Source organism: Ooceraea biroi, chromosome 8 (genome assembly GCF_003672135.1).
Source record: "Ooceraea biroi isolate clonal line C1 chromosome 8, Obir_v5.4, whole genome shotgun sequence".
Lineage (NCBI taxonomy): Eukaryota > Metazoa > Arthropoda > Insecta > Hymenoptera > Formicidae > Ooceraea > Ooceraea biroi.
The window spans coordinates 2,730,183-2,755,336 of record NC_039513.1 but is presented as its reverse complement, the minus strand read 5'-3'; the positions used below and the strand labels follow the sequence as shown (position 1 = coordinate 2,755,336).

At 38.3% G+C, this 25,154-nt stretch overlaps 2 protein-coding genes across 7 annotated transcripts in view; one reads left to right on the top strand and one right to left on the bottom strand.

Annotated features, from left to right (window-relative positions):
* The window catches only part of LOC105287792 (T-lymphocyte activation antigen CD86), a 235,361-nt gene that overhangs the window by 171,788 nt on the left and 38,419 nt on the right, over positions 1-25,154 (bottom strand). The window lies entirely within an intron of this gene.
* LOC113562421 (piggyBac transposable element-derived protein 4-like) lies at positions 22,040-23,461 on the top strand. Its single transcript, XM_026971855.1, is given in 2 exon segments — positions 22,040-23,200; positions 23,202-23,461. Coding segments are annotated over 2 exon segments (447 nt in total). The 5' UTR covers positions 22,040-22,999; the 3' UTR covers positions 23,448-23,461.

Genomic DNA, 25,154 nt, shown 5'->3' with positions numbered 1-25,154 from the left:
GAATGGCAGTAACGAAAGTAGGAAATGACGTCAGAATATATGACTTTATGTGTCTACGAAAGTACGTTGAAAGCTTATACTGCGACATATATCAGAACAGCCTTTGCAGTGCTGCCAGTACTGACAGTGAATAACGGAACGCAGTCAATATCAAATTGATGATGTCCGATGAAGCAGACAATGCATTTTTTTGCTTTCCAGTTGAAAAAAATGCTACGGAGCCTGCAAATATGATTTTTTTCAGCTTTGGGGAAGATGCTGTAACGCATAAAACTTGTAAAAAGTGGTAAAAATGAAACGCGGCAAGTCATCTTGCAGTATAATAACGCTCGGCCGCACGTCGCAAAAAGTGATAAAAAGGACAAAGAACACTATTTATTCGTCAGGCTGGGAAGTTCTCCATCATGCAGATTATTCGTCGGATCTAAGCTTTTAGAGTAGCACCTATTCTGATCTCTGCAACATCACCTGGCTGATACATGCTTTAAAAGCGTGGAAGAGGTGCAAAACCGCATCGACGATTTTATCGACTCAAAGTCGCCATCATTTTTTCGAGAGAAGATTCGTCAATTACTCGAAAGATGAATAAAAGGTATCGAAAGTAATGGCAAATATTTCGAGGATTAAAATATATCTTTTTCTGTACATTTAATTTCTTTAAGAAAGGCACCGAATTAATTGGTACGCCTAATATATTTTTACAATATACAGTATTTATTTATTTCGCACATTAACAGAATGCATTTATTTCTATGAGCAATTATTGTTGTCTTGAACTTTTGACCGTTACTGTATATAATTTGATTCGTTTGCTATTATCATAAAGAAATTTCGGGATAGGAAACTGGAAACGAAGCGTTATACGTATCACGCGGAACATTATCCATCCTCGCTATCGGCATGTACCTAACTCTTGTGAAACTCTGCGAATCTTCACTGTTTGCCCTGCAAACTCGATATAGCTTGTATCGTTCCAGCGCTACGACCAATAAGTATTCGCAAACGATAAATCCTCCTCGCTTTTGTTTCCGCTGTTTCCTGACAAACTTTACTTCACCGCGAAAGAAAGAGAGACAAAGAGCGAGAGAGAGAAAGGCAGCGGGCAACTCGCGCAACTTTCTACGTTTCTGACAGTTCTGGGAATACCGAAGCGGGCATTATATCTTTCGAATGAAAATACGTGTAGCCTCGTATCACGAATTACGAGACGCGTCGGTCGACATCAAATGATTAAACGTCCCTTATAAACGTACCGTGCAGCTGTGTTATAACAGAACGTACTTCGTCTCGCGATACTCGCGCTAGATAATTTCGATTTACCTGGCATACGAGTGTCATAAAAGATCGAGAGAGCGAGAGCGAGGGAGTAAACGCGCCAGGCGATTTAATTAACTCGCAGCCGCCGAAAGTCCGTGGCGCAAGGCAACGCTGACGGCCGCATTAAAACTACACGGGCGCGCTTTTACGCCGCAGTTATCGAGTGCACACAGCCACGATGCGAGCGTCCGTTCATTTAATGCAATATTTCGTCAAACACGCCGTCGCCTCGCGTCGATGAACCGTGACGGTAGATAACGGCTTTGCGGTGAGGGATAGACGCGACAACCAAGGGAAAAGAGGGAGGGAGGGAGGGAGGGGGAGGGGGAGGGAGAGGGAGAGAGAGAGAGAGAGAGAGAGGGAGAGAGGGAAAGGGCGAGAGGAAGAATGAAGCGCGAAGAGACGAGAAACTCGGAGAGATCGCGGCGACATTCGCGTAAGACCCCGACCTAAGCAGCTTATCTGTTGATGATGCACTGTATTTGTCGCTGATACTCCTCCTCGGCGCAGTCGGAGTGTTCCCGCTTGATAGCGTGTCGTTTTCTCCCGTATAACCCGGCCTTATCCCCACCTGGCCCGGTGCGGTCCAGACAGCAATCTCTTCTTCTTAGCCCCCGGGACTTTTCCCTCGGCCCTCGTCCGTAATAACCCTCGTCCAACTGCGTCTTCCGGCTCTGAGAAATTCACCATCAGCATCGCACCCGGCATGCACCCCCCGTATCAGTTTCCTTCCCCAAAGCACCCCCTTCGGCAACGCACCTCATCGACGACGTCGATACACCCACTCAAACTCCGATACCGCCTCGCCGTCTTCGCCTGACGCGTGTCCGACAATTTACGTGAAACGTTCATTACAAGGGAGCACCGCTATAGCAGCGTGTTTCAATTGTGTGTTTCGATGTAACGATACGCTGTACCCGTACTCATCTAGATGATATATTTGCGGGTGATTACGTATGTACGCATATGTGCGGCGATCAGGTTTTCATGTTCGGAAAATCGCGAAACGAGAATCGCAAAAACGAGAATCACTTTGGCGCACTCTTCGATGCGACACTTCCATTAGCGCGAGATTAATAATGCACGGTTGTAATGAGTCGAAAACGTTGCTGCAGATTTAATCACCGATAATATTAATGTGCCTTTGAAAAAAGCAAGTTAAATTAACGCTGCCCGTCTGTACTTGATTACGTATCGAATATCGGCAGTTATTAGTCATACGCTACATTTAAATCGAATCGAGTAATGGAATTATTTCATTCAAATAGACTAAAGACATCTCGATTGAATACTACTAACTTAATTCACGATACTGAAATATGGATCACAAAGTAAAATTTTCACTTCATTTTATTTCACTTCTTGGTACTTGCAAGAGTACAGCAATGTAGTTACATTTGTATATTGAATGTACACAATCGTGATCTGCTTGATTTTAATCAGTATGTAAATTAATTTAACTTCAATATTAGAGTGGCAATTAACCAAAGAGGTAACGCTAGATTCCGAGATAATGCTTCGTCGCCTACTTTAAATTGATTGGAAGAGAATTATTTATCTATCCTTATCGTTAATTATCTATTTATCTCACGTGCGTGCGCGCGCGCGCGCGTGTATTTGCGATCACCAATTGACTGTTCTATTTCGCGTCCTAACTATTGCGGTAATTATAAATAAATATTGATTTTGAGGCTACCCCTTTACGCGCATAGTAATTGTAATTTCGCGTCTATACAAATTGACAAGTAACGCGCCTGTTTAGAAGAAAATGACCCATATTTTCGCCATTAATCCATGAATAAATGTAAGCCGCATATTGTATCGCATTGTGCATATAAAATACAGATTAAAATTAATTAATTAATATTTAAATGATTGCGCTCTGTTCCGATGTAACAATTCAAGAAATGCTATTACTGTCTTTACAAAACGTTTAGATTTACATGATTGCGAAATCGCTCTCGCAATAGCAGCGAGTAATCGGATTCGCCGCTAAAGAGAGTAATTTCTCTTGTTCGAGGTCGTCCTTGTTTTCGATAAATAGTTACGGTCGTTCCCGTAATTTTCGCCGGGGTGTGCGCGCACTGCCGAGTTTGAAATTATGCGACAAATCCTCCTGACGTAATGAACCTGTTTCGCATATGCCAAACCGTCGTTATACAAGATTACGGCTCCGAAATGCGTAGGGCGCCTTAACCCGTAAGCTCCTCAAGTGCTGTACCATGCTCTGAATGTCGAGCACCCTATATTAAATATCTACGTCAGCGTTCCGACCCCTCTACCCCGTACATCTCTAAGCGGAGAACGTTCCGTTAGCGAAAGCTGCCCGTTTTATCCAAATGGCTGGGGCTGCCTGTTATGTAATAATAAAAATGTAACAGCAGCGAGATATCGGCACGCCGATTATTAATGTCTGTTCTAACTTTATCCGATGAATGGCCTACTTTTTGGTTTTCAATTACATATTGATACGTCATAATGAAAGTACTCAAAAAAGCGCAAAGAGGAGAAAATATAGAAGGAAATAATGAGCGAATAATGGCAGAAAGAAATGACGCCTATTTGTCTTTATGTTTGATGCATTTTGCTCGGAGTACAAGCGGATATTCAAGTTCCTGCCTAATAGTTGGATATCCGGCTAACAATGCGTATACTCAAGCCGGTCGCTTCGAATAGACGCAGCTGTGGCATAAAATGAAATTACGGTATGGCCACGGCATTGTTTGCGTAACGCAGAAAAATATTTACGTACTAACAGCAGATGAGGGTCCATAAAAAGATGCATTACGACGACTAAGTTACGGTAGACGTAGTTATCCCCTGTATCTCTCCGCTATCTGGCAAAAAAAATTGCGGACGATAACTGTATCCTCTTCCACCTAATTTCCAAACTTCCGTAAAGAGAAATGAGCGGATACGCGAGACAAATATGCGAAGTTTCCACCTCTATTTGCGAAATGCTCTGTTATACACAAATGGTTCATTTGCAATAATAATGTATTAGCTGAAAATTAATATATTGCACGATTATGTAATGTTACCGCATTTATAATTTATATGTAAAAATATTACGCGTACCTCTCTCAAAGAACGAGAATTACCGCATAACATAACGCGCACGTCGAAGTGTACCACATATGTAAAATAATTTAAACAATCGCACTATTATCAAACATTTCTATTAAATATGGAACTCGATAAACGAGCGATTACATATTTCGCCAATCGGGACGCCAACGGCAATGCAATTGGCCGGGGCAATCTAATATGGGAGGAAACGGGACGAACGGAGTGGGACCGCGGCAAAACTTTCGAATAATTGACATTGCGGTGGTTAATGGCGTATGATACGAGGTGTGCGTGCGAGGTGGAAAAACGCGTATAAAATAAAAAATGTATCGCATAACTGGCAGAGCGGTAGCGCACGCACACGGACGCACACGCGCACGCGCGCAATGGAACGTACGTCGGTCGGGCGAGAGGAACGTCAAAAGCAGCCGTCGAAATTGTTCAGAATAAAAGTGGGTTTCGAGCGCGGTAGGGAGAAGGCACGGGACGGGAGAAAATCCAGGGAGAGAAAAAAACGCGTGGAAAACTGGCACGCGCGCTATCGGCCCGATCGATGCACCCGGCCGGCCGCAAGCGTGTAAAAGGGCGAAAATGCACACCGCGGCTGTCTAGAATCGAAACGCATCGGTGCCGGACCGATCTGGTGTAGGCAGATTTTGTCATTCGCTTGTACATACATACAGTCGGACCTTTAACGCTGATAGCAATTTGTGCAATTTTTTTTCATGCGTTTCCAATTTTTCATTTGCCACGAATGAGGTATATTTGTCGCGAATTCGTTGCTTCCTCGCTGTTTGAGAATTGCTCGGCGAAAATATCAGCGAAAATACCCTTTTCCGTGCGGATTTTATGGATATTAAATAAATAAGAGAATAAAAGTAAGTAAACAAAAATATATCTGTCTATTATTAAGACTTTATGCTTTATACGTCATACTGAAATAATAATTTAGCAAAAAATATGAGCAAATAATTTTCTATGATATTTTGCCTTTATATCAAGGTATTTTTCGTGCTTAGTTACAGTTTTTTCTGTGCGTATTATAAATCCTATTTTGTTGAAGCATCCGAGGAACAGCGAGGAAATTTTAATTTGAAAGGACAGTGATAGCAATTGTTATTTACGCCATATTCATCCACATTTAAGCAACAAATACGATAAATCATAGTGATAAGCATACTGTTGTCATTGTGTCATATGTTCGACATTTCTCGCCTTCCAATGTTACATTACAATGTGGACAAACACATTTACGTGATACGACGAGCTTAATGATAATTAAATTCACGTCTATAGCATTCGCAAACTCGACGTGCGAAGCCAAGATGTGAGGGAACGATCGCGTTCGTATTACTTGGCATTGATCCACCCGGCCATTTAATTCGCGGGTCAATGAACGCAATGTATAGCGCGTGTTATCCTTGAACTACGTCCAACATTCACTGTTACAGCCTGCATTATTTAACGGTAAATACGCGTGATTGTTCGACGTTCGCGCGAAACCGTGATTCAAATATCGACAAGCACCTCCTTGCGGAGGCGAGGAAGAAATTTCTAGTTTAAATTTCCGGACTTTCGCACCGCCGCGGCCGATTCAGCTGAGCGCGATTGCTCTTCATAAATATCGCCGCAATATCGGTTATTTCGTTTCCCACATGAAGCTATCGGTCGCGAGAGTGAGATCGGTTTTCCGCGTCAGGTTATAAAATTTTCATAGTCGCGTTACGTATGAATTTTATTGTGGCCATTGTTATAACTGTGCTCCGCTGCCATTGCCGTCCCAAGGTTTGATGCTTCGCCGTAACATAACGCCGCATTTTGCAAAACTTTCCGGTAAGCCGGAAAACCGAGCTGGTAAAATTCATTTTACCGTTTTGCGAAAAGTCCGTTCGCACTCTCCGCGAGGTAGATCGACCCTCGTTGTCGATAAATCCCTGCAATAATTATATATTGTTCTGACAAGCATTGCGCAACAGCGTAACTGTTGCGTCTGTAGACTCGCCCCCGGATACGCGTCTACAGAAGCAACCGGGCGCATTTTCGACGTGTCAACCCGCCGAAATTGCCTCCACCTTCGCGCGCAACGTCAACAAAATGTCTTCGCGCAAACGTTTACTTTTCCGCCCTTTCATTACCGCTGTAGGACGACGCGCGGAGCGTCGCACGACCCGTCGGGTTGCACAGTTACTTAACGACTGCACACTTTACACACAAAGATCTGTATAAGCCAACAAATCTCGTCTGGCGACGAGTTACAGATGTCTTAAAGGTGGCACGCCAATTATCGTAAGCATTCAGCGATGCTCGCGTGCACGATGTAATTTTCCTCGTAACGAGAGGATTGCAATTATTGCGCAGTCTGTCAGAACGCGACCCCACGAACGCGCGAGGGTGTCGCGAGGGTGCACGTACGACGCATTTATTGCGGGAGACAATAATGGTATTAAGTCCGTAGATATCTGAGGATATTAATCTGAAACGAGAGTTGCATATCGTTGTAGGCATTACCACTTCATTTCCCATTCAATTACCCGCGGTGCGCGGCGTGGAAATGTTTCTAGGACAGTGGGACGGCGCGACGTACGTCATGAATTTCAGTCCTACGTTTGTACACATGTCTATATCCACGCGTCTATCTACACGCACGGGAGCGTGAGACGATGAATTATAGCCGAGCTGCAAATGCAAATGACGCAGGTCGATGAATGTGATAAATAGCTCATTAATCGCTGAAATCCGCCTCTTTAAAATGGCGCGAGTGTACGTGAAAACCTGAATCTCTTCATCGAAATAGAAGAAGCTGCGAGAGATTGTTTGCGTATTTAAATCGCCGCGTTGCACGTTACGCGGTGATTTATCCATATCTGTAAGGTGCTTGTAACTTATTTGTAAAAGTTTTACAATTTCTCGGCCTTACTCGGCACGAACTCGGTACATTAACGTATCCTTATTCATTAAAAATGCAATTACTGATATTACCATATTCATCTCAAGGATGTCTTTGCTTCTTGACGCGAAATAATCGCAAAAACGTAAATTAATTGCGCCCGCAGCAAAACTGTACAATTATAAGGCGCATTTTATGTCGCATTTGAATGCACCGGCTTTGTGACGGCACTCCGGACGCAGTTCCTTATTGGAGGTAGCTTGGCTTTGCAAAATTACGCGTGTCGCGTAAATTAAAATTACTAGAGCCGAATAGCCTCTCTAGACGGGAAAGTAGGAGGTCGAGTTGTATTTCTGGGAAAGGAAAACCGTCGAGTGCACTGCAGTTTTCTCGACGGTTTTTCGCGACGATTAATTTCCGGTAGCTTGGACACTGGCACTTTATTACTCCTCGCCAACCAAGGAACAGGAGTGAAGTAACTACACCGAAGGCTCCATGGGATTTCTTCACCTCGCTTTACACGTACTTTCACGGCGAACATTTATTTTTGCGGCCAACAATACGGTGAGCGTGTCGTTTTGTTGCGGCGATCTACTTATTTTTAGCCGTCATTTCTCACACTTCCTTTGCCAGTCGAGATCTCGACGATGTGGTTGCAGTCGTGTGCCAAACGCTCCTCTCGAATAGATGTACGAGGTACAGGATGTTGCGAATCCTCCTTTCGTTTACTTTCACCACTGCGTCTTATGGAATGTAAACTAAATTTCATGCAACGTAACGTAAAGTTCTAATTACGGTGTACCGTGCAAACATGCTGTATGAAACACTTGTCAGAGAAATCTCTTTGATCAAAGATTCTCTTAAATGACTATTTAATCTTGCTTTTTTCGAAAACATATTTTAATATTAAGTTTTAATATTAAGTTTCGGTATTCTTCTCGTCGGATATAAGTGCGCTAGTTAGCCGATTACGTCGCGCATTCTTCCTTTTTACCTCTCGTCTCTTGTCAGCTTGTCAGCTTCTCGACAAGAATGTTGCGTGAAAGTGCGTTACGTAGAAGGACTCGAGTACTCTTGTTTCGCCAGTATGCATCTTCGTCTTCAGACTTTACCCTACAAAGGAGGACGCCCTCGAGACCCTTTGCCTGCGCGGAGACGAGACCCTACTACGTAGCACGAGGCAAGTCTTCATTCTTTGAGTTCCAGAAAGCAATTTGTCCCGTCTACTTTGCACTGATGAATGTCTCGTATTCATAAGCCTGCCAGCCAGCCGAAACGCCGGAAACAGCAGTTCAGAGGGATTAAGTCAGTACGAATTATTATAAAATATGGCGGGGATGAGCGATTACAGAGACGGTTACAATAATCGTGTCACGTGCAAACAGCTGCCGTACAACCACACTTACCGCTCTTTCAGTCCAAGATTCATTTGTACAAGCTGAATATTATTTACGATAAATACAGTGGGGTGAAAACGTTTCAACTATTGAGCGCTACGATGATGTAAGCCGAGCTTTTGTATTTTGAGAAATGAAAAGATGAAAGCGCGTCCCAACTAACGACATTTAATACAAAACATTCAATGTTATATATTAATAATGAGAGAAATATATTGCACATTATATAAAATGGAATAGAAATATTATTATATATATCAAAATCGTTTTACGTATATAGTAATTATACTTTTATCGATGCTAATAAAAAAGTCGGATCACGAAAAAAGGCCAGCAGTTATACTTGGGCTTGTAAGGAATCACACGTATTACACCTCATTTAAGACTGCAAAAAATTGCCGCCGGGCGAAGGGTCTCCCAGAGGATCTTGTTAGTCGTAACAATTCTGGATGGCCGTTCTTCCGAGCGGTGAGATTCAACTTAAGCGGAGCAAGTGCTAATAACGCCATTCATTTAAATATAGTCGCGACATGAGAGAGCGCTGCGTAAGTGGCCACAAAAATTCGCTATTACGGTTTATCAAGAGGTAGAAGTGTACGGAATTAATTTAGACGTGATATTGTCGCCTTGTGTTTTTCATCACATTCTCGATAGAAAATTCTAGAAAAGATCGTGAGAATCGTCAATTTCGCACGGATACGATGCAATATATGTTCTATTAGATTTTATAGAAGCAACAGATACAACACGTCAGCAACAGCTCCGTTTGATCTTGCTGCGTATCGTAAAACGGATCAATCACTGTGACCGTTCCTGTCCGAGCTAGAGCAAGATCGACGCTCGATACATTGAATTACAGCACCTCCCAGTATCTGTGTCAATATATATCGTGGGAGATGAAATTTACCGCGCGAGAATATTCCGTAATTTATAATTCTTTATTCATGTCACGTCAAGCAAAAATTATTGTTGCGACGTAAATGAACGGACATATTGAAAATTCGTACGTTCAATTCGTTCTTTTGATATGTCATGTGCAACACAAACAATTAATAACACCCAAACAGCATCGCGTAATATACACAATTACCAGGCACGGGAAATTCACCGAACCTTAATCTTTTGTACGCAGTATGCGCGCGCGCGCGCGAGTGATTTAATTAATTAATACATTTTACTAACGTTTGATGTACGATTACTAAGAGCGCTTTTTAATAACGTTTGGCATATTTCCATTGAAAGGATGCTACTGTTTGTCGTTTATTATTTCAGAGTTTTATAAACAAATTACGCATTTATTCGCACATAAAAGTCGTATCGATGATTATTATTACTAAATGGCTAATTTACACGGTTTACTTGTACATGTAACTGGCGTGACAATTACCGTTCAGACTCTTTCTTGCGAGTCAACGTGATATTTCCCGGATCTCGGATCGGCATCATAATATCCTAACGTCGTCCTCGTCGGCACTTTCGCCCAGAGAATAGTTGGGATAACGGGGCAAAATGGGATAAAGGCCAATCGAAAATTCTATCGCGAACAACGCGACGAGACGTTTCTTTACATCTCGGGGCGGGCTTTTATCGGCGCTTGCCTGCTCGCTCGCTCGCTCGCGCAACGCTCACCCTCTGATAAATGCGGGCATCGAGCAAACTGGCAATCGATTAGAACAAAAAGCGCCGCCGAGAACATTTTTCCACCTCTCAAACTTTTCGCATTACCGGGAAATAAGTTTACTTTTGTTCCTCCCTTTCGCGCTTGATCCCCAAATCGAGCTACCTCTTTGCTTCCCTTCCCCTTTCCTACCTGCCCTCCCTGACATCCTTACAGCAGCCTTAGGGAACTTCTATGCGGACAATCCCTTTGCAAGCACCCGATGCCGTCGAGAGGGACTTCTTCCTGTTTCCATCTGTGCGCTTAAGTGAAAAGTTAGAATATCTGCTCGACAAAGAGCATTTTATAATTCATCGCGCAAGAGAGCTCGGGAAAGATTCTTTTTTTCACGTGCCTGTCGATTGCCGCCCTTTGGCGAACTTGCATCGTTCGCGAAAACGTTTCGCGAAGTCCGAAAATTCGCTGCGTTTTGCTCATTCCGTGCGAGCGCGCGCGCGCGTTCATTACACACTACGAAGAAAATGTTTTTCATTACGCTCCTCCATTTACCATTTATTTTATACTACAAATAATTATTTAAGATTATAAAGAAGCATTTTAACTGCTTTAGCGGAATATGTGACGTTACTACACTGAATATTTATGTAAGAAAAACACGCGCTTGGGACGGAAACGTTTATACGTGCATTAATTGAAAATTTCTCACCAGACTAAGCAATTAGAAAATTGAATTTTGCACGAAGTAGTTCATAACTAAATTAATTACACACATATAGGTGTGTGCATGTGAATACACAGCCATTTATCTCACGGAGATTACGATCGATGCGACATAATGCGTATCAATAGCAGCTTGAGCGATGACTTGTCGACCTATTGAGAAGCCGCCTTGTCAGTTTAGGCTGACTATTTCTGTCGGACACAATACGAGTATTTACGCAGCCTAAGATAATTCAGATTTAAGCCGATGCTACTGAGAAAGCGGTAGGGGGAGGAAACACCAGTACTACAACCGTGCACAATGCCGTTTCCCGGCCCGGACGGAAACGGGACACAGCACGCACGTGCATCCGAGTAAAATCGGATTGTTATTGGGTACACAACTGTGCTACGTGTCTGCTCAATACCATATCCGCGTGCATTTTACCCATACACCGTGAGCGAAATGCGAGCATCGCGGCGTTCACGTTGCATCGAAATATCTTTTGACGTAATTCTTCGACAATAGTATGTCTCGTCGCGGCTCCGATTGCGTGCTACAGTAATGATTAATAAGACGACAGTAAGACGAAGCTATGCTTCTGTTGCTCGCTAATGTAACGTAACGAGGAACAACTTGATCAAATCATTCTTCGCTTTCGCGATTGCCGTGATTTCGAGGAGAAGGAAAATCTGTGAGGCAAAGATCTTGACCTGTAAGTAAGGAATAAACGCGAGGAAGCAAACGCCTGTTCCATAATCATTTCAATTAGGCTCAGGAGAGGCGAGAGAGACGGACGCGTAAATGAAAGGACTGCCTCCGAGGGTTCGGAGGGTTCGGAGACGCGAATCACCAAGATTTGGCAAAATTTGGCAAGATTGGCATGGATCCTCGAGACACGCGAGAGATCCGCGATCGTGCCTCAGCGATATCCGGTGGCACGGTATGCGTGATCTTCGAGGAGATATAAATTTTTCCATGGACTGACAGACGTGACAAACGTCCCGGGATACGCCATGTGGGTGTCCGTCTGGCCGCTATCTTTCAAAGCCGACGTTAGATTTAATGCGGGGGGAATGCGGGATCGCCACGTCTGCGACAGTTTTATAATATCGCGCCACACGCGCGGTTATCCCGTGGAATCCCGCGCCACAACTCATCCCCGCGCGGGCGTTTCTTTATACGCGACGTCACGTCGAATCGTAAGGGACGTCGCGACGCAGGCGAATCCTACGAGGAAGACTCGTGCCGGCGCTGACACGGCACCTTCGAAACGTATTATGCCGGCACAAGAATTTTCCTTAATACGATCGCGGTAGGGACGCAGCAACGATTTCCAGCATTATCCGGCCCCTCGAAATCATTGCTGCTTCGCTGAACCCTCCGGTTCTTATGGTGCTTACGGTCGAGTTATCTTGCTATTCCTGATACTCTGAATGGGATACTTCTTACTGACAAGCACTCTTCTCTCGACGATCTACTTTGTGAAGAAATAGATACTTGGAAAATTATAAGCGCTTTTTTTAGATTTATCAGTTTCTCGTATTATATGCGTATCTTTGATAACTTGCAGCCGCATCGCATTTAACATCGAATCCGCAATTGAATCGAGCAGCATATTTGGTGCATTAACCGCGTTTGTGTTTTTCCGTTAAGCTACAGTCAAGAAAACGAGAACGATCTCGTAAGAACCGCATCGCAAGGTTTTACTCGCCTTTGAGCTAAATGTCTGTTAACGTCAGTCAAGACCCGTCGATAAATCGCAGAGAGCAAGCTGCGGATCATTACTCTTCGGCTTCGCCGTTCGTTGCTCGATTAGATTTGTCGGCCGAGCAAATATGAGTTCGCGCTCGCAATCGAGTTTTTATGCCTTTTTTGTAAGCTGCAATTTGCTCTGTCGACGTAAAAAATCACGCGCATACACGTCTTCGCGTGTAGAAATGACCTCTAAAATTGTATGGCCCATTAGCCAAAATTGCGTTCCGCCGGGACGATTGTAAAAACGTTACTGAGAAACGTGGTTGCATCCGTTGCACCTTGCTCGTTTACACCACGCGCACCATAATCGCTTATAGGGGGTCACAGAGTATTACGCGATACAAATGAGACTAGTAAGTTTTGATCGGCTTTGATCTGCATGCGTTTTTTTTTATTTCGCCCACAAAATATCTCGTCGAAATAAGCAACGGGTCGATGGCGTGTGGAACGTATTTATAATATTTGAAACGTGCGCTCTTTACCGGTACCGTATACTTGAAACGCGGCATACGGCATATCTCGTACAAAGACGAGGTGCATCCGCGAAATAATTTGCAAGCACCTAGCAGCGCGTATATTTTAATGTCGGAAGCTTGACAAAGTTCAACGCTTAATTGACCCACGTCCGTCCTCATATAACTTGGTCTCTGTCCGTACGCGTACTCCGCTATTTGGACAAATTAGAGAAGCCAGACGTTCGAACTTGGCGTAATTAAACGGCGGATGTACGCTGACCGAAAATTAAATTTCTCCGCGTTGCCACGTAGATCTCGCGTGGAATTAGTTTGTGGCAAATTATGGCTTAACTCCGTCAAACTATTTGACGAATGATGGTTTCTCTCCCGTTCTCTCCTTCTTCCGGTCGATCGGCCGGAATACCGTTAACATTTACATCCTTAATTTATAATGATCTTTTTTTGTACAATAAAAATGTTACATTACTTGTGACATTATAGATATTACTGCATTTCATCAAAATCGCATATATCGTTAATTTTCGTATTTATATGTAGGTATAATATAATACGTTATTGCATTCATTTTGCGCATGCAATTTTATTCGGACCATGTGATAATACGTGTACCGAGCATCATATTAAAAGTAAAATACATATTATCGTTCCATCAGCATAAATCACTTCTATGCTCGACGTTAAATTCAATATGAATATATGTTAACGCGTTGAGAGAAAGAATTTTTATATTAGCTAAGTAATTTTATATCCATTCTTTACTTTGCATTTAGTATCCATCCCGCACATTTTCTTCTGGGAACATATACTGAAATATTACCTGCACTTTTTAAATCGAACTCTGCCAAGATATGGGATCGTAAATTCAAGGTGCAGAGAACAAACCTAAAATGAAAAGAATAGCTCACGTATCTCGTTTTTAAGTGCATGAAGCGAAACGGCTTGAGTTATGGTCGTTCTTGCCGATAACAACGCGAGAAACGAGAAACGTATCAGAATATATAAAATAATTCACGCAAAACATGCGAGCTTCATACGAGAAATAAATTATTATTATTTTCAATATAGAGATTATTATGACATTTTAATATCCTTATTCACTTAAAAAAGTAATATCTTGAATAATTCGCAAAGATTATGTTGATGTTGAAATCTTATCTTCGCCAGTCGAATAGATATGAAAAAAAGGAGGTGGAAACCTTAATTGATTCGGCCTTAACTGACAATATATTTGATAAAAAATTGTTAATCACAACGTTTCGACCCTTGGTTTGGCTCCTCCTCAGGTGATAACGAACTTAATACAAAATCGGGCATTAAGTTACTCTGTACAAATTAAAAACAACAACAATGTTACGAATATAATAATAAACTATGCGCTGATTAAATTGAAAATGAAAAAGAAAAGAAGTCAAAAAACTTACGTGTCAATTGTCACGTCAGTAGGGGAGACCAGGGACAAACGTAACATTTTGCTTATTTGTGTTGATATCTTCGATTTGCTTGTTTATTTGTAAACTTTTTCTATCTCATAAGATTAATGCATTCTTTACTTATTATTTGGTATGGATAAAACTTATGCACATTATACAATTACGTGGAAAAATCGAATTTTATAAAAATCGAGATTTGTTACGATTGTCCCTACCCCTAGGGCTGGTTATAACAGGGCTGAAGGTTGATTTTAACAAGATAAAATAAAATTAAAACAAACATATAATCAATGTAGTGAAACGTTTTATTCCTTATAAACTTTTTTCAAATAATTCTGGACATGTTTAATTATTTTAAACATAAATAATGAAACATAAAATTATAAAAACAAAATTATACGAACATAAAATTATTCAATCATAAAATAAACGAAATTATACAAACATATAATAAACAAAAATGTTTAATATCACAAGGAACTTCTCTTTTATAACACAACATAAACTATTCTTATAAATTAAGGTTATGCAATTATTTATACCTGAAGAAAATTAACTAAAAAAGTGAAAAATCATAAATTTCTGGAATTGATATTCATATAGGTAAACAAAGAAAGATAACAAAAAATAAAAAAGGTATGAAATACTTCGATATCTGTTACAAAATTGAAAAAAGTCACTCATTGTCAGAAAGACAATTATGGCAAACATAACTGAATTTATTGTTACTGCTAAGCCTCTATCTGTTTTTCTTTTTCGTATATTCGGCATTCTAAAATAATAATAAGAACGTTTTTGTAAGAGAAATATATATAAATGAATAGAAATCAACATCAATAACAATTATTGTTTTCGGGACATAAGTAACAGACTGTTACTTTTGTCCCGACTTAGATTTTTGCCACAATTGATCAAATATTTAATGTTATAAAATAAACTAACCTCAAAATATGCATCAAACTATTTAAAGGAATAGCGACTCATTTATAATAAACAATAAATAAAGGGATAAACTAAATTTTCAATGCAATATTAAGAAATTAAGAAAACACAAAATACTTACTTTGACCGTGTGTTTATGGCATCGATGCAACACAGACACAGAACCTCTCATGAAAGAGCTTCGAGCGCTACTGAGGTGAGAGGAACGTTCAAAAGACGTTGTATAACCGTGGATAGATTCGTACATGAATGTTTTTTTTTAGTAATCGTGTTTGTTACATTTGTCCAGTGTTGCTTTTATCCCTAGTCTCCCCTATATAAAAAATAACAGAAAAATAGATAAATAAATAACGAATCATGTCAAAACGTAGAAATTGGACAGTTTTTAAGTGTCACGATAAAACAGAAATCACAATTAAACGAAAAAGTCCAGTCTGACATGAAAGGTACATTAGCGACCCATGAAGGCAAACAACACACTGCTAGACTATTTAGGTGATTTTTATTATGTTATCGTAAATGTCAGGCAAGTTGTCAGTATCAATTTGAAAGTTAATAGAATTATGATGTTTTTTGATATAGAACATCTCAGTGATCTCTCTCTTTCTTCTAAATTTCTCACGATGTAAGATCACTGGTTTTGACCAATCTTTACTGACAACTGAATGGTCACTAGCATTTTTTCGGATGTCTGACCTATGTTCGCTATTGTAAGTCTTGTTCTTAAATGTCTTTTGGTTTGCCCTATGTAGCAAGCTTCACAGTTAATACATTCAATTTTATAAACTACTTCAGTACATTGTAAATCATCTAATCGAACTTTACCCCTCCCTATAATGTTATATTAAGAATTGTAAAAATATCATCAACATACCGATAAAAAACTGGCACATTAAAGTCAAGCGTACATTGTCAAATACATATCTGACTCTTTTAAACAATGTAAGATTTTTTTACGAGATAATGACAACTTACCTAGACAGCACATAATATTTATGAAATATTTATAAAATATTTATAAGATTTATTTAAATATTTTATAAATATTTATCAAAATATTTCATAAATCTCTTTGTAGTCTTAGATTAAACAGATCATAAATATTTATCATAAATATCTTAAAAATGTTTATCATAAATATTAATTAAATATTCTAAAATTACTTCCAGGAAACACACATTGGTTTCAAAATCGTTTCATAAACGTTTTAACATAACGTTTTATAACCATTTTATTGAAACGTTTATTTAAGAGAAAAATGTCCAACGAAAAAACGTTAAGAGAAACGTTTCTTTTTCGGGAAAAAAACGATTCAGAAACCATCAGAAAAATATTTATCAATTCTATATATCAGTGCCTCAAAGATAGACAGAGTTAATAAGTCACAGTTTTGTAAAAAACTAGATTTTTATATTTTATGAATTACTCTCTAAATTTCGTGTAGTGGAATCTTACTCTTTTGGAATGAGATATCGCTTCAAGCAATAATGATTTCAAAAGAAAAGAAGAAGAAAAGAGTACTGGATCGGTTTTCTGGATGGTTATTTATAAGGTGATAACGCAAATGTTTCGTGCGAGAACGTCACGCCTGGCCTAGCCATCTATCGGTCGCTTGATGAATCAGAGGCGGGAATCTCACACGCACACAATAAACCAACCAAATATTTACAAGATATTACTATAAATATTTATTTTTACTTACCGTAAATATTATATAAAATATTTAATATTTATTTTAATAATATGTCGAATACAATTTTTATTTTTGTATTGTCTTTATGTATCTTCAATATTATTAAAATATTTATATAATATTTAAAATAATAAATATTAATAAATATTTATGAATAGTTATCATAAATATTATGTGCTGTCTGGGTAATGATAACAAGAGCTGACAAGGGACATGTTACAGTGATTATGGATAAAAGTGACTACATTAATAAGATGACTGAGATTCTCGATAACAACACTAGTTACACGAAACTAACTAAGTAGAGATCCTATTAAACGTTTGACGTCTAGAGTTAATGACCTAATTAAATATTGGCTTGACTGTCATATTATTGACGATTACACGTATAAACAGTTACGTATAACTAATGGTAATTTATCTCGTTGTTATAGTCTTCCCAAAATTCATAAATCGGGTTTCTCTTTGCGAGTTATTGTTTCCATTTTGGGCAGTCCTATATATAATATTTCTCACTACTTTCATAAAATATTAAAGGAAACTCTTCTGCGGCCAAATTCTTATATCAAGGATAGTTGGACATTTGTTGAAAAAATTAAAGATTTGAAGATTGAATCTAGTGAGGTTTTGATCTCCTTGGATGTTGTCTCATTATTTACCAACATTCCTAAGAATCTTGTATTATAAGGAATCGAAAAGAGATGGAACTTGATTGCCTCTGGGACTGCATTAACTCTCTTGATCAATTTCTACACGCTCTTGATTTGGTATTGAGTTCTACTAGCTTCCAATTTAATGGTGTTTACTATAAACAGATTTTTGGAAGCTCAATGGGCTCTCCGTTGTCACCTATATTATATTGGCCGACATTGTACTGGATGATCTCGAGATGTATTGTCTTTCTACGCTTGACTTTAATGCGCCAGTGTTTTATCGATATGTTGAGGATATTTTTACAGTTCTTCCAAATGACAAAGTCCATTACGTTCTGCAAGTTTTTAATTCATATCATGACAGATTGAGATTTACAGTAGAGTTAGAAACAAATAATAGTATAAATTTTCTTGATACCACTGTAATTAGGGATAATCAGCGACTGATAACTAACTGGTACAGGAAACCTACGTTTTCCGGACGGTATATTAATTATTTTTCTCATCATCCACAAGAATACAAAGTTAGTATTATAACGAGCCTTGTTGATAGAGCTATTTTACTATCTGATGCGAGATTCCATGATTCTAATATAGATATTGTAAAAAACATTTAAAAAAATAACTGTTATTCTCCAGAATTTATTAATAGACATGTAGTTAGAGAAGGCTTATGTACATTACACATTGCGATGTTAACAATGACACAATTAAGGACACAGAGAAAAAGTATTTTACCGTGCCTTACATCAAAGAATTAAGTTATAATATTGAAAGGAACTTGAAGTCTTTTGGTTTTAGTGTGGTGTATAATATACTTAAAAAGCTTGATAACATCATAGGAAGGGGTAAAGATCGATTAGATGATTTACAATGTACTGAAGTAGTTTATAAAATTGAATGTATTGACTGTGAAGCTTGCTATATAGGGCAAACCAAAAGACATTTAAGAACAAGACTTACAATAGCGAACATAGGTCAGACATCCGAAAAAATGCTAGTGACCATTCAGTTGTCAGTAAACATCGTCTCTTTAATAGCCATGATTTTGATTGGTCAAAACCAGTGATCTTACATCGTGAGAAATTTAGAAGAAAGAGAGAGATCGCTGAGATGTTCTATATCAAAAATCATCATAATTCTATTAACCTTCAAACTGATACTGACAACTTGCCTGACATTTAGGATAACATAATAAAAGTTATTGACGGTATTTTTAATAATTTGCTACGGCTGACTTATTTGAATTATTTTTGTTTTTAAAAATTTTTAACTCTCGACATTATTGACATACTACTGTATCAGTGACTTTAACCCTTTAACTCCGGCGGTCGTCAATAAGCGACTTAGTAATTCTGCCTTGTATTCCGGCAGTCGTCAATAGCCGATTCAGATTTTTTAATTCATTAATATGTACGGCGGTCGTCAATAGACGACTACAATTAATATTTTAGTTTGATACAATTATTTTTTAGTAATTGCAGAGGTCCAGTGACTCCTCTCTTATAGTGAGATAAATAATAAAGCAAAATAAACAATGACGTTTACGCTCGCCAAGTAGGTGTTGATAAGAACTAATAATATGTTCGTTTTATTTACGGCGATTGAATTGCTGAATTTGAAAAAAAATGTATGAACATTCATTATCTTCCTTTGCTTGTTTTTATTCATAATTGTGTCGTCGTTTATGATTGTTTCGTTTGTTGTTATACAAATGGTGTGTTTGAAAAAGAAATTTATTAGCTTTGCCTTGTATGCACTTTTATATTATACTTCGTATATTTTTTTATCATTTCGGTTTTTCTTTGCGAGCTGTTCAGTTTCAACTTACGTTCAAACAAGTGTACTTATTTTTGTGCTTCTGAAAGTGTAGTTTACAAGTAAATTTATAATGGATGAACCATTTACATCAACAGGAAAGCGTAGAAGATTTGAAGAAGTAGAAAGTAGCGACAATTATACAAGTGATGACAATCTCTCCACTAGTGACTTTGAAAGTGGTGAAGAAAATATATCTAACAGTGACCCAGAAGGTAGTAACGAAGATGAAGACGTGTCTGTTAGTGAATCTAGTGACAGCGATAGATGGGATGATACAAATTTTCAATGGGAGGATTGTGATGCATTTCAACCGGAAATGTATAACTTTGATGATACAAATTCAGGTGTGACTGATTTGTTTATGGTGACAGATGATGCTGAAGAATATGAATATTTTACAAAATGGTAATTATTTATTAGGAGTGTGATTTAGTTTTGAGGGTTTTGCAACAGATGGCTGTAGTGTCAGTTTGTTCCAATAGCTGTTTCCGATAGCTGTTGTTTCTTACAGTGTTGACATTATCCATGACATTTAGTAGCATTATAGCAATAGATGCAATAACAGTCGTGTTTATATCATCATAAAAATGCAACTTCCGAAAGAGCATTTTCGACATGCGTTGTTTTTGTTTTTTAATCAAAAGAAAACTGCGGCTGAGGATTATAGAATTCTTGTGGAAACTTATGGTGATTCTGCCCCATCAATTAAGACGTGTGAATACTGGTTTAGACGCTTTAAAAGTGGTCATACTGATGTGAAGGACAAAGAACGCTCGGGACAACCAAGAAAGCTTGAAAATGCAGATTTGCAAGCATTATTGCACGAAAATCCAACACAATCCACTTCAGAACTTGCCAGAGCATTAAATGTTGATCGTACAACAGTTACCAAACATTTACATGAAATGGGAAAAATTCAGAAAGAAGGGAAATGGGTTCGACATGAATTATCGGAAAGTACCATTGCGAACCGGTTGAACATTTGCATTTCGTTGATCGCCAGGCAAAAAAAGAAGAGTCTTTTGTCTCGGATTGTTACTGGGGATGAAAAGTGGATCTATTTTGATAATCCGAAACGCAGAAAATCATGGGTGGATCCAGGCGAACCATCAACATCCACTCCGAGACGCAATATTCACGGTTCAAAAGTAATGCTCTGTATTTGGTGGGATGAAGAAGGTATAGTGTACTATGAGCTGTTAAATCCGCATGAGACTGTCACGGCTGATCGTTATCGACACCAATTGTACAAGTTGAAGCAAGCATTGGACCAAAAACGACCACCAATTGCGAGTAAACGACGGAAAGTGATTCTTCTTCGTGACAACGCTCGACCTCACGCTGCGTTATCAGTGAAACAAACACTATTAGAGCTTGAATGGCAAGTCTTACCGCACCCCGCGTATTCTCCGGACATTGCTCCATGCAATTATTATTTGTTCCGGTCGATGCAACACGCTTTAGAGGATATACACTTTCATAATTTCGAAGAAGTGCGAAAATTCGTCGACGAATGGATCGACTCAAAAGAAGAGTCATTTTATCGTGGTGGAATCCATCTCTTGCCAGAAAGATGGGAAAAAGTTATAGAAAACGAAGGAAAATATTTTGATTATGGTATTCATTCATTATCATATTTAAATACATGCGTTTTTGAGCAAAACAAACCCTCAAAACTAAATCACACCCCTAATACAATAAGGCCTTTTCCGAATTTCGATTTTTTTTTATGCTCTCGTGGTAAAAATCTTTGTTGTGACTCCAACAGTGATAATCAATAGGGGAAGCTCGAAAAATATGTAATCTACATATTTTTTAAAATTATTTTTGATAATTTGGGTAATTATTTGGAGGTAATTATGTATTATAGGGGATGCAGCTCCGATAACCTTGACCTTGACATACATTGTCAAGATGACCCTCCTGAGTGACCTTCAAAAGGTTTTAGCCGTCGCTCGTTGTTTATTAAAAAGTTATTAACAAAAGAAGTTTCGAAATAGGTAATACTGAAGGAGAATCTCCTCCTCACCGTTTTCGCGGGGTTCAAAAGCAGGAATAAAAAATGGGGTTGGGTTGGGTTAAGTTATATTTTCCGACTCTGGAGCCCCAGACAGAGACGCATCGTTTTCAGCCCGCTTCGCTCAGGGGCTTCGCTCCTCCCCCCCGCGGGTTCCGTCCCGTGTACTACATGATCACAATAGGTCTGTTCTTTTTAGCTGCACTGCTGAACTAGTGCAGTTAGTTAGAATGAGACGAATATACTTTCTTTCACTCTAACTGCACTAGTTCAGCAGTGCAGCTAAAAAGAACAGACCTATTGTGATCACATAGTACACGGGACAGAACCCCGGGGGGGGGAGGGGCGAAGCGGGCTGAAAACGATGCGTATGTGTCCGGGGCTCCTTAAGGGATTCTCACCCTCTCGCCTAGATCTCCATTTGTGTGGAAAATTTGTGTAAAATTATTAAACTTCTTTTGTTATTAACTTTTTTAATAAACAATGACAGACGAGTAAAACCTTCTGTACGTTACTTAAGGTCCTCTATAACATATGTTAAAGTGAACATGAACGGAGCTGCTTCTCCTAATATATATAATTACACGAAAAAATCGATATCTCGAAAACCAATAGAGATATCGATTTAAAACTTTCAGATTCTTTTTTCCCATCCAAAATCCTATAAGAATCCACTGTCACACTTTGGGACCACGAAAATTATAATCTTGCCGAAGATCCGGAAAACTATGTTGGAAAACAATAGTTATTGTAAAAAAATATGAAGGGTGTATTATTATGAACGTTTTAGTTTATACCGGTTCTGCGCGAGATATACCACAAGACGATCCAATTGGTGTTGCGGGCGCTGTTGTAAAAAAACTGATGCAAAATTATCAAAGAAAAAATCATCTTTTGTATACCGATAATTGGTACACCAGTCCAAAGTTAGCGGCTTATTTGGTCCAAAATGGTATAGGATTATGTGGCACTGTGAAAAACAACTGAAGACATTTCTCTAGATTTACAAGACTAAGGCGCGGTGAAATAAAATGGAAAAAGTTTAGAAAAATTTTAGCTCTGAAATGAAAAGATAAAAGAGATGTTCATTTTATCACCACATTTCATAGAGGAAGATTGGTGGATAGTGGGAAAGTGAATCATCGGACAAATGAAAGAATTATGAAACCAGACTGTGTGCTTGATTATACAAAAAATATGAGACTAGTTGATAAAGCTGACATGCAGTTGTCTTTTGTTGAATGTGTCCGTAAATCTGTGAAGTGGTACAAAAAATTCTTTTTTCATTTGTTGGATTTGTCAATTTTGAATTCGTACAATTTGTATTTAGTTAAAACAGGAAATAATACCTTGCCACTGAAACATTTTATAAGGAATATAATTCGACAAATTTTAGAGACATGGTACTCTTACTGCAGTTAGATCTGGTACAAGAAGCGGAGAACACCTTGACCGTTTAGCTGCAACAAATTTTATGGAAAGGCATTTCCTGGATAATGTTCCGCCAACTGTTGGTAGAAGAAAAGGACAACAAATATGTCATGTTTGCTCTCATACTAATAGAGGTGATCGAAAGCGAAAATATGTTACAACATGGTGTCCAGAATGTCAAGTAGGACTTTGTGTGGGAAATTGTTATAAAATTTATCACACCAGAAAAAAGTTTTGAAAGAAAAATTTTGAATTATTATCTGTAGTAACATTTTCCTTTACTTTTACTTTTTACTTTCAATATATTTTTACATGACATTGATTACATTTTTGGTTTTTACATTTTATATTATATCCTTTCTTGTAATTGTTAAAATAAATGTAATGATATAAAATGTAAATCTATTTATTTATTTTTACTTCCTAGCTTTTGCCTGCGGCTTCATCAGCGTACAATTTGGACGTAAATTATTTTATACACCACTGCAATAGACAAAATTTCAAACCCCGCTTCACCCCTTCAGGGATGGAATTTTGAAATTCGGTAAAATAGTTCTTTCTCTTTAGGATACATTTCCGAAAGTTGTATTTTGAAAACCACTTTTTTATTTCCATTTCATAAAAACTTTCAACCCCCGTTTCACCCCCTTATGGGTTGAGTTTTGAAAATTGGTAAAGTAAGTGTTCTGTTATGTATCTTTAGAAATACATTTCAGTTAGTTCCATTTTGAAAACGCTACTTTTTATATTTTTTCATAAAAAAAATTTCAACCACTGTTTTACCCCCTTAGGGATAAAATTTTGAAATTTGGTAAAATAGGTGCTCACTTATTTTTATTTAGGGATACATTTCTGAAAGTTTTATTCTGAAAATTCCTTTTTTATCTCCATTCCATAGAAATTTTCAACCCTCGTTCTACCCCCTTAGGGGTTAAGTTTTGCAAATTGGTAAAATAGGTGTTTTGTTATTTCTCTTTAGGAACATATTTCAATAAGTTTCATTTTGAAAATCTTATTTTTCAAATTCTTTCTATACAAAATTTTAACCCCCGTTTCATACCTTTAGGGGTAGAATTTGAAATTTGGTAAAATAGATAATCACTTATTCTTCTTCAAGGAATGTATTACCGAAAGTTTTAATTAGGAAAAAACTTTTTTCTAAGTTATTTTTAACCCTATTAATCCCTGATCCTTTCAGAGGGTGAATTTTCTTTTTTTTTTCCTTGAAAAATCAATGAAATAAAATTTGATTTAAGACAAGCAATGTTTTAAAGCATATTTTAAAACATTTTACTTATTTATAAGCAAAAATGACTATTATGTTAAAATCGACATTTTTCTCATTTTTTTGTGTTTGGCGTTGTAGTCGCGTATAATTTTACCCGTAGTTAAAGGGTTAATGGATGACTTAGAAATCTCTATTTATTATAAAAAACCTTTGAACTGATATCTATGACTTTTACTGTTGATATTCTGCCAATGATTTCTAGTTTTTGTTAATTTTGACATCTACAAGTAAGTGCTAACCGTACTTCGTTTAATTTTCGTTAATATTATTGTCTAAACTAACCTTTGCTTCTATGTAATTCAGCTTACTTGATAAGGACCGCAACCATGGGTCGAAACGTTGTAAATTAAGTAAATTAATAATAAAATATAGCCAATTCTGGTCAACGATAAAGTATTGTATTATTTTTTGGATAATAAAAATCACCTAAATAGACTAGCAGTGTGTTGGTTGCCTTCATGGGTCGCTAACGTACCTTTCATGTCAGACTGGACTTTTTCGTTTAATTGTGATTTCTGTTTTATCGTGACACTTAAAAACTGTCAAATTTCTACGTTTTGACATGATTCGTTATTTATTTATCTATTTTTCTTATACTGACTTATTTTTTATATACTGACGTCACAATTGACACGTAAGTTTTGACTTCTTTTCTTT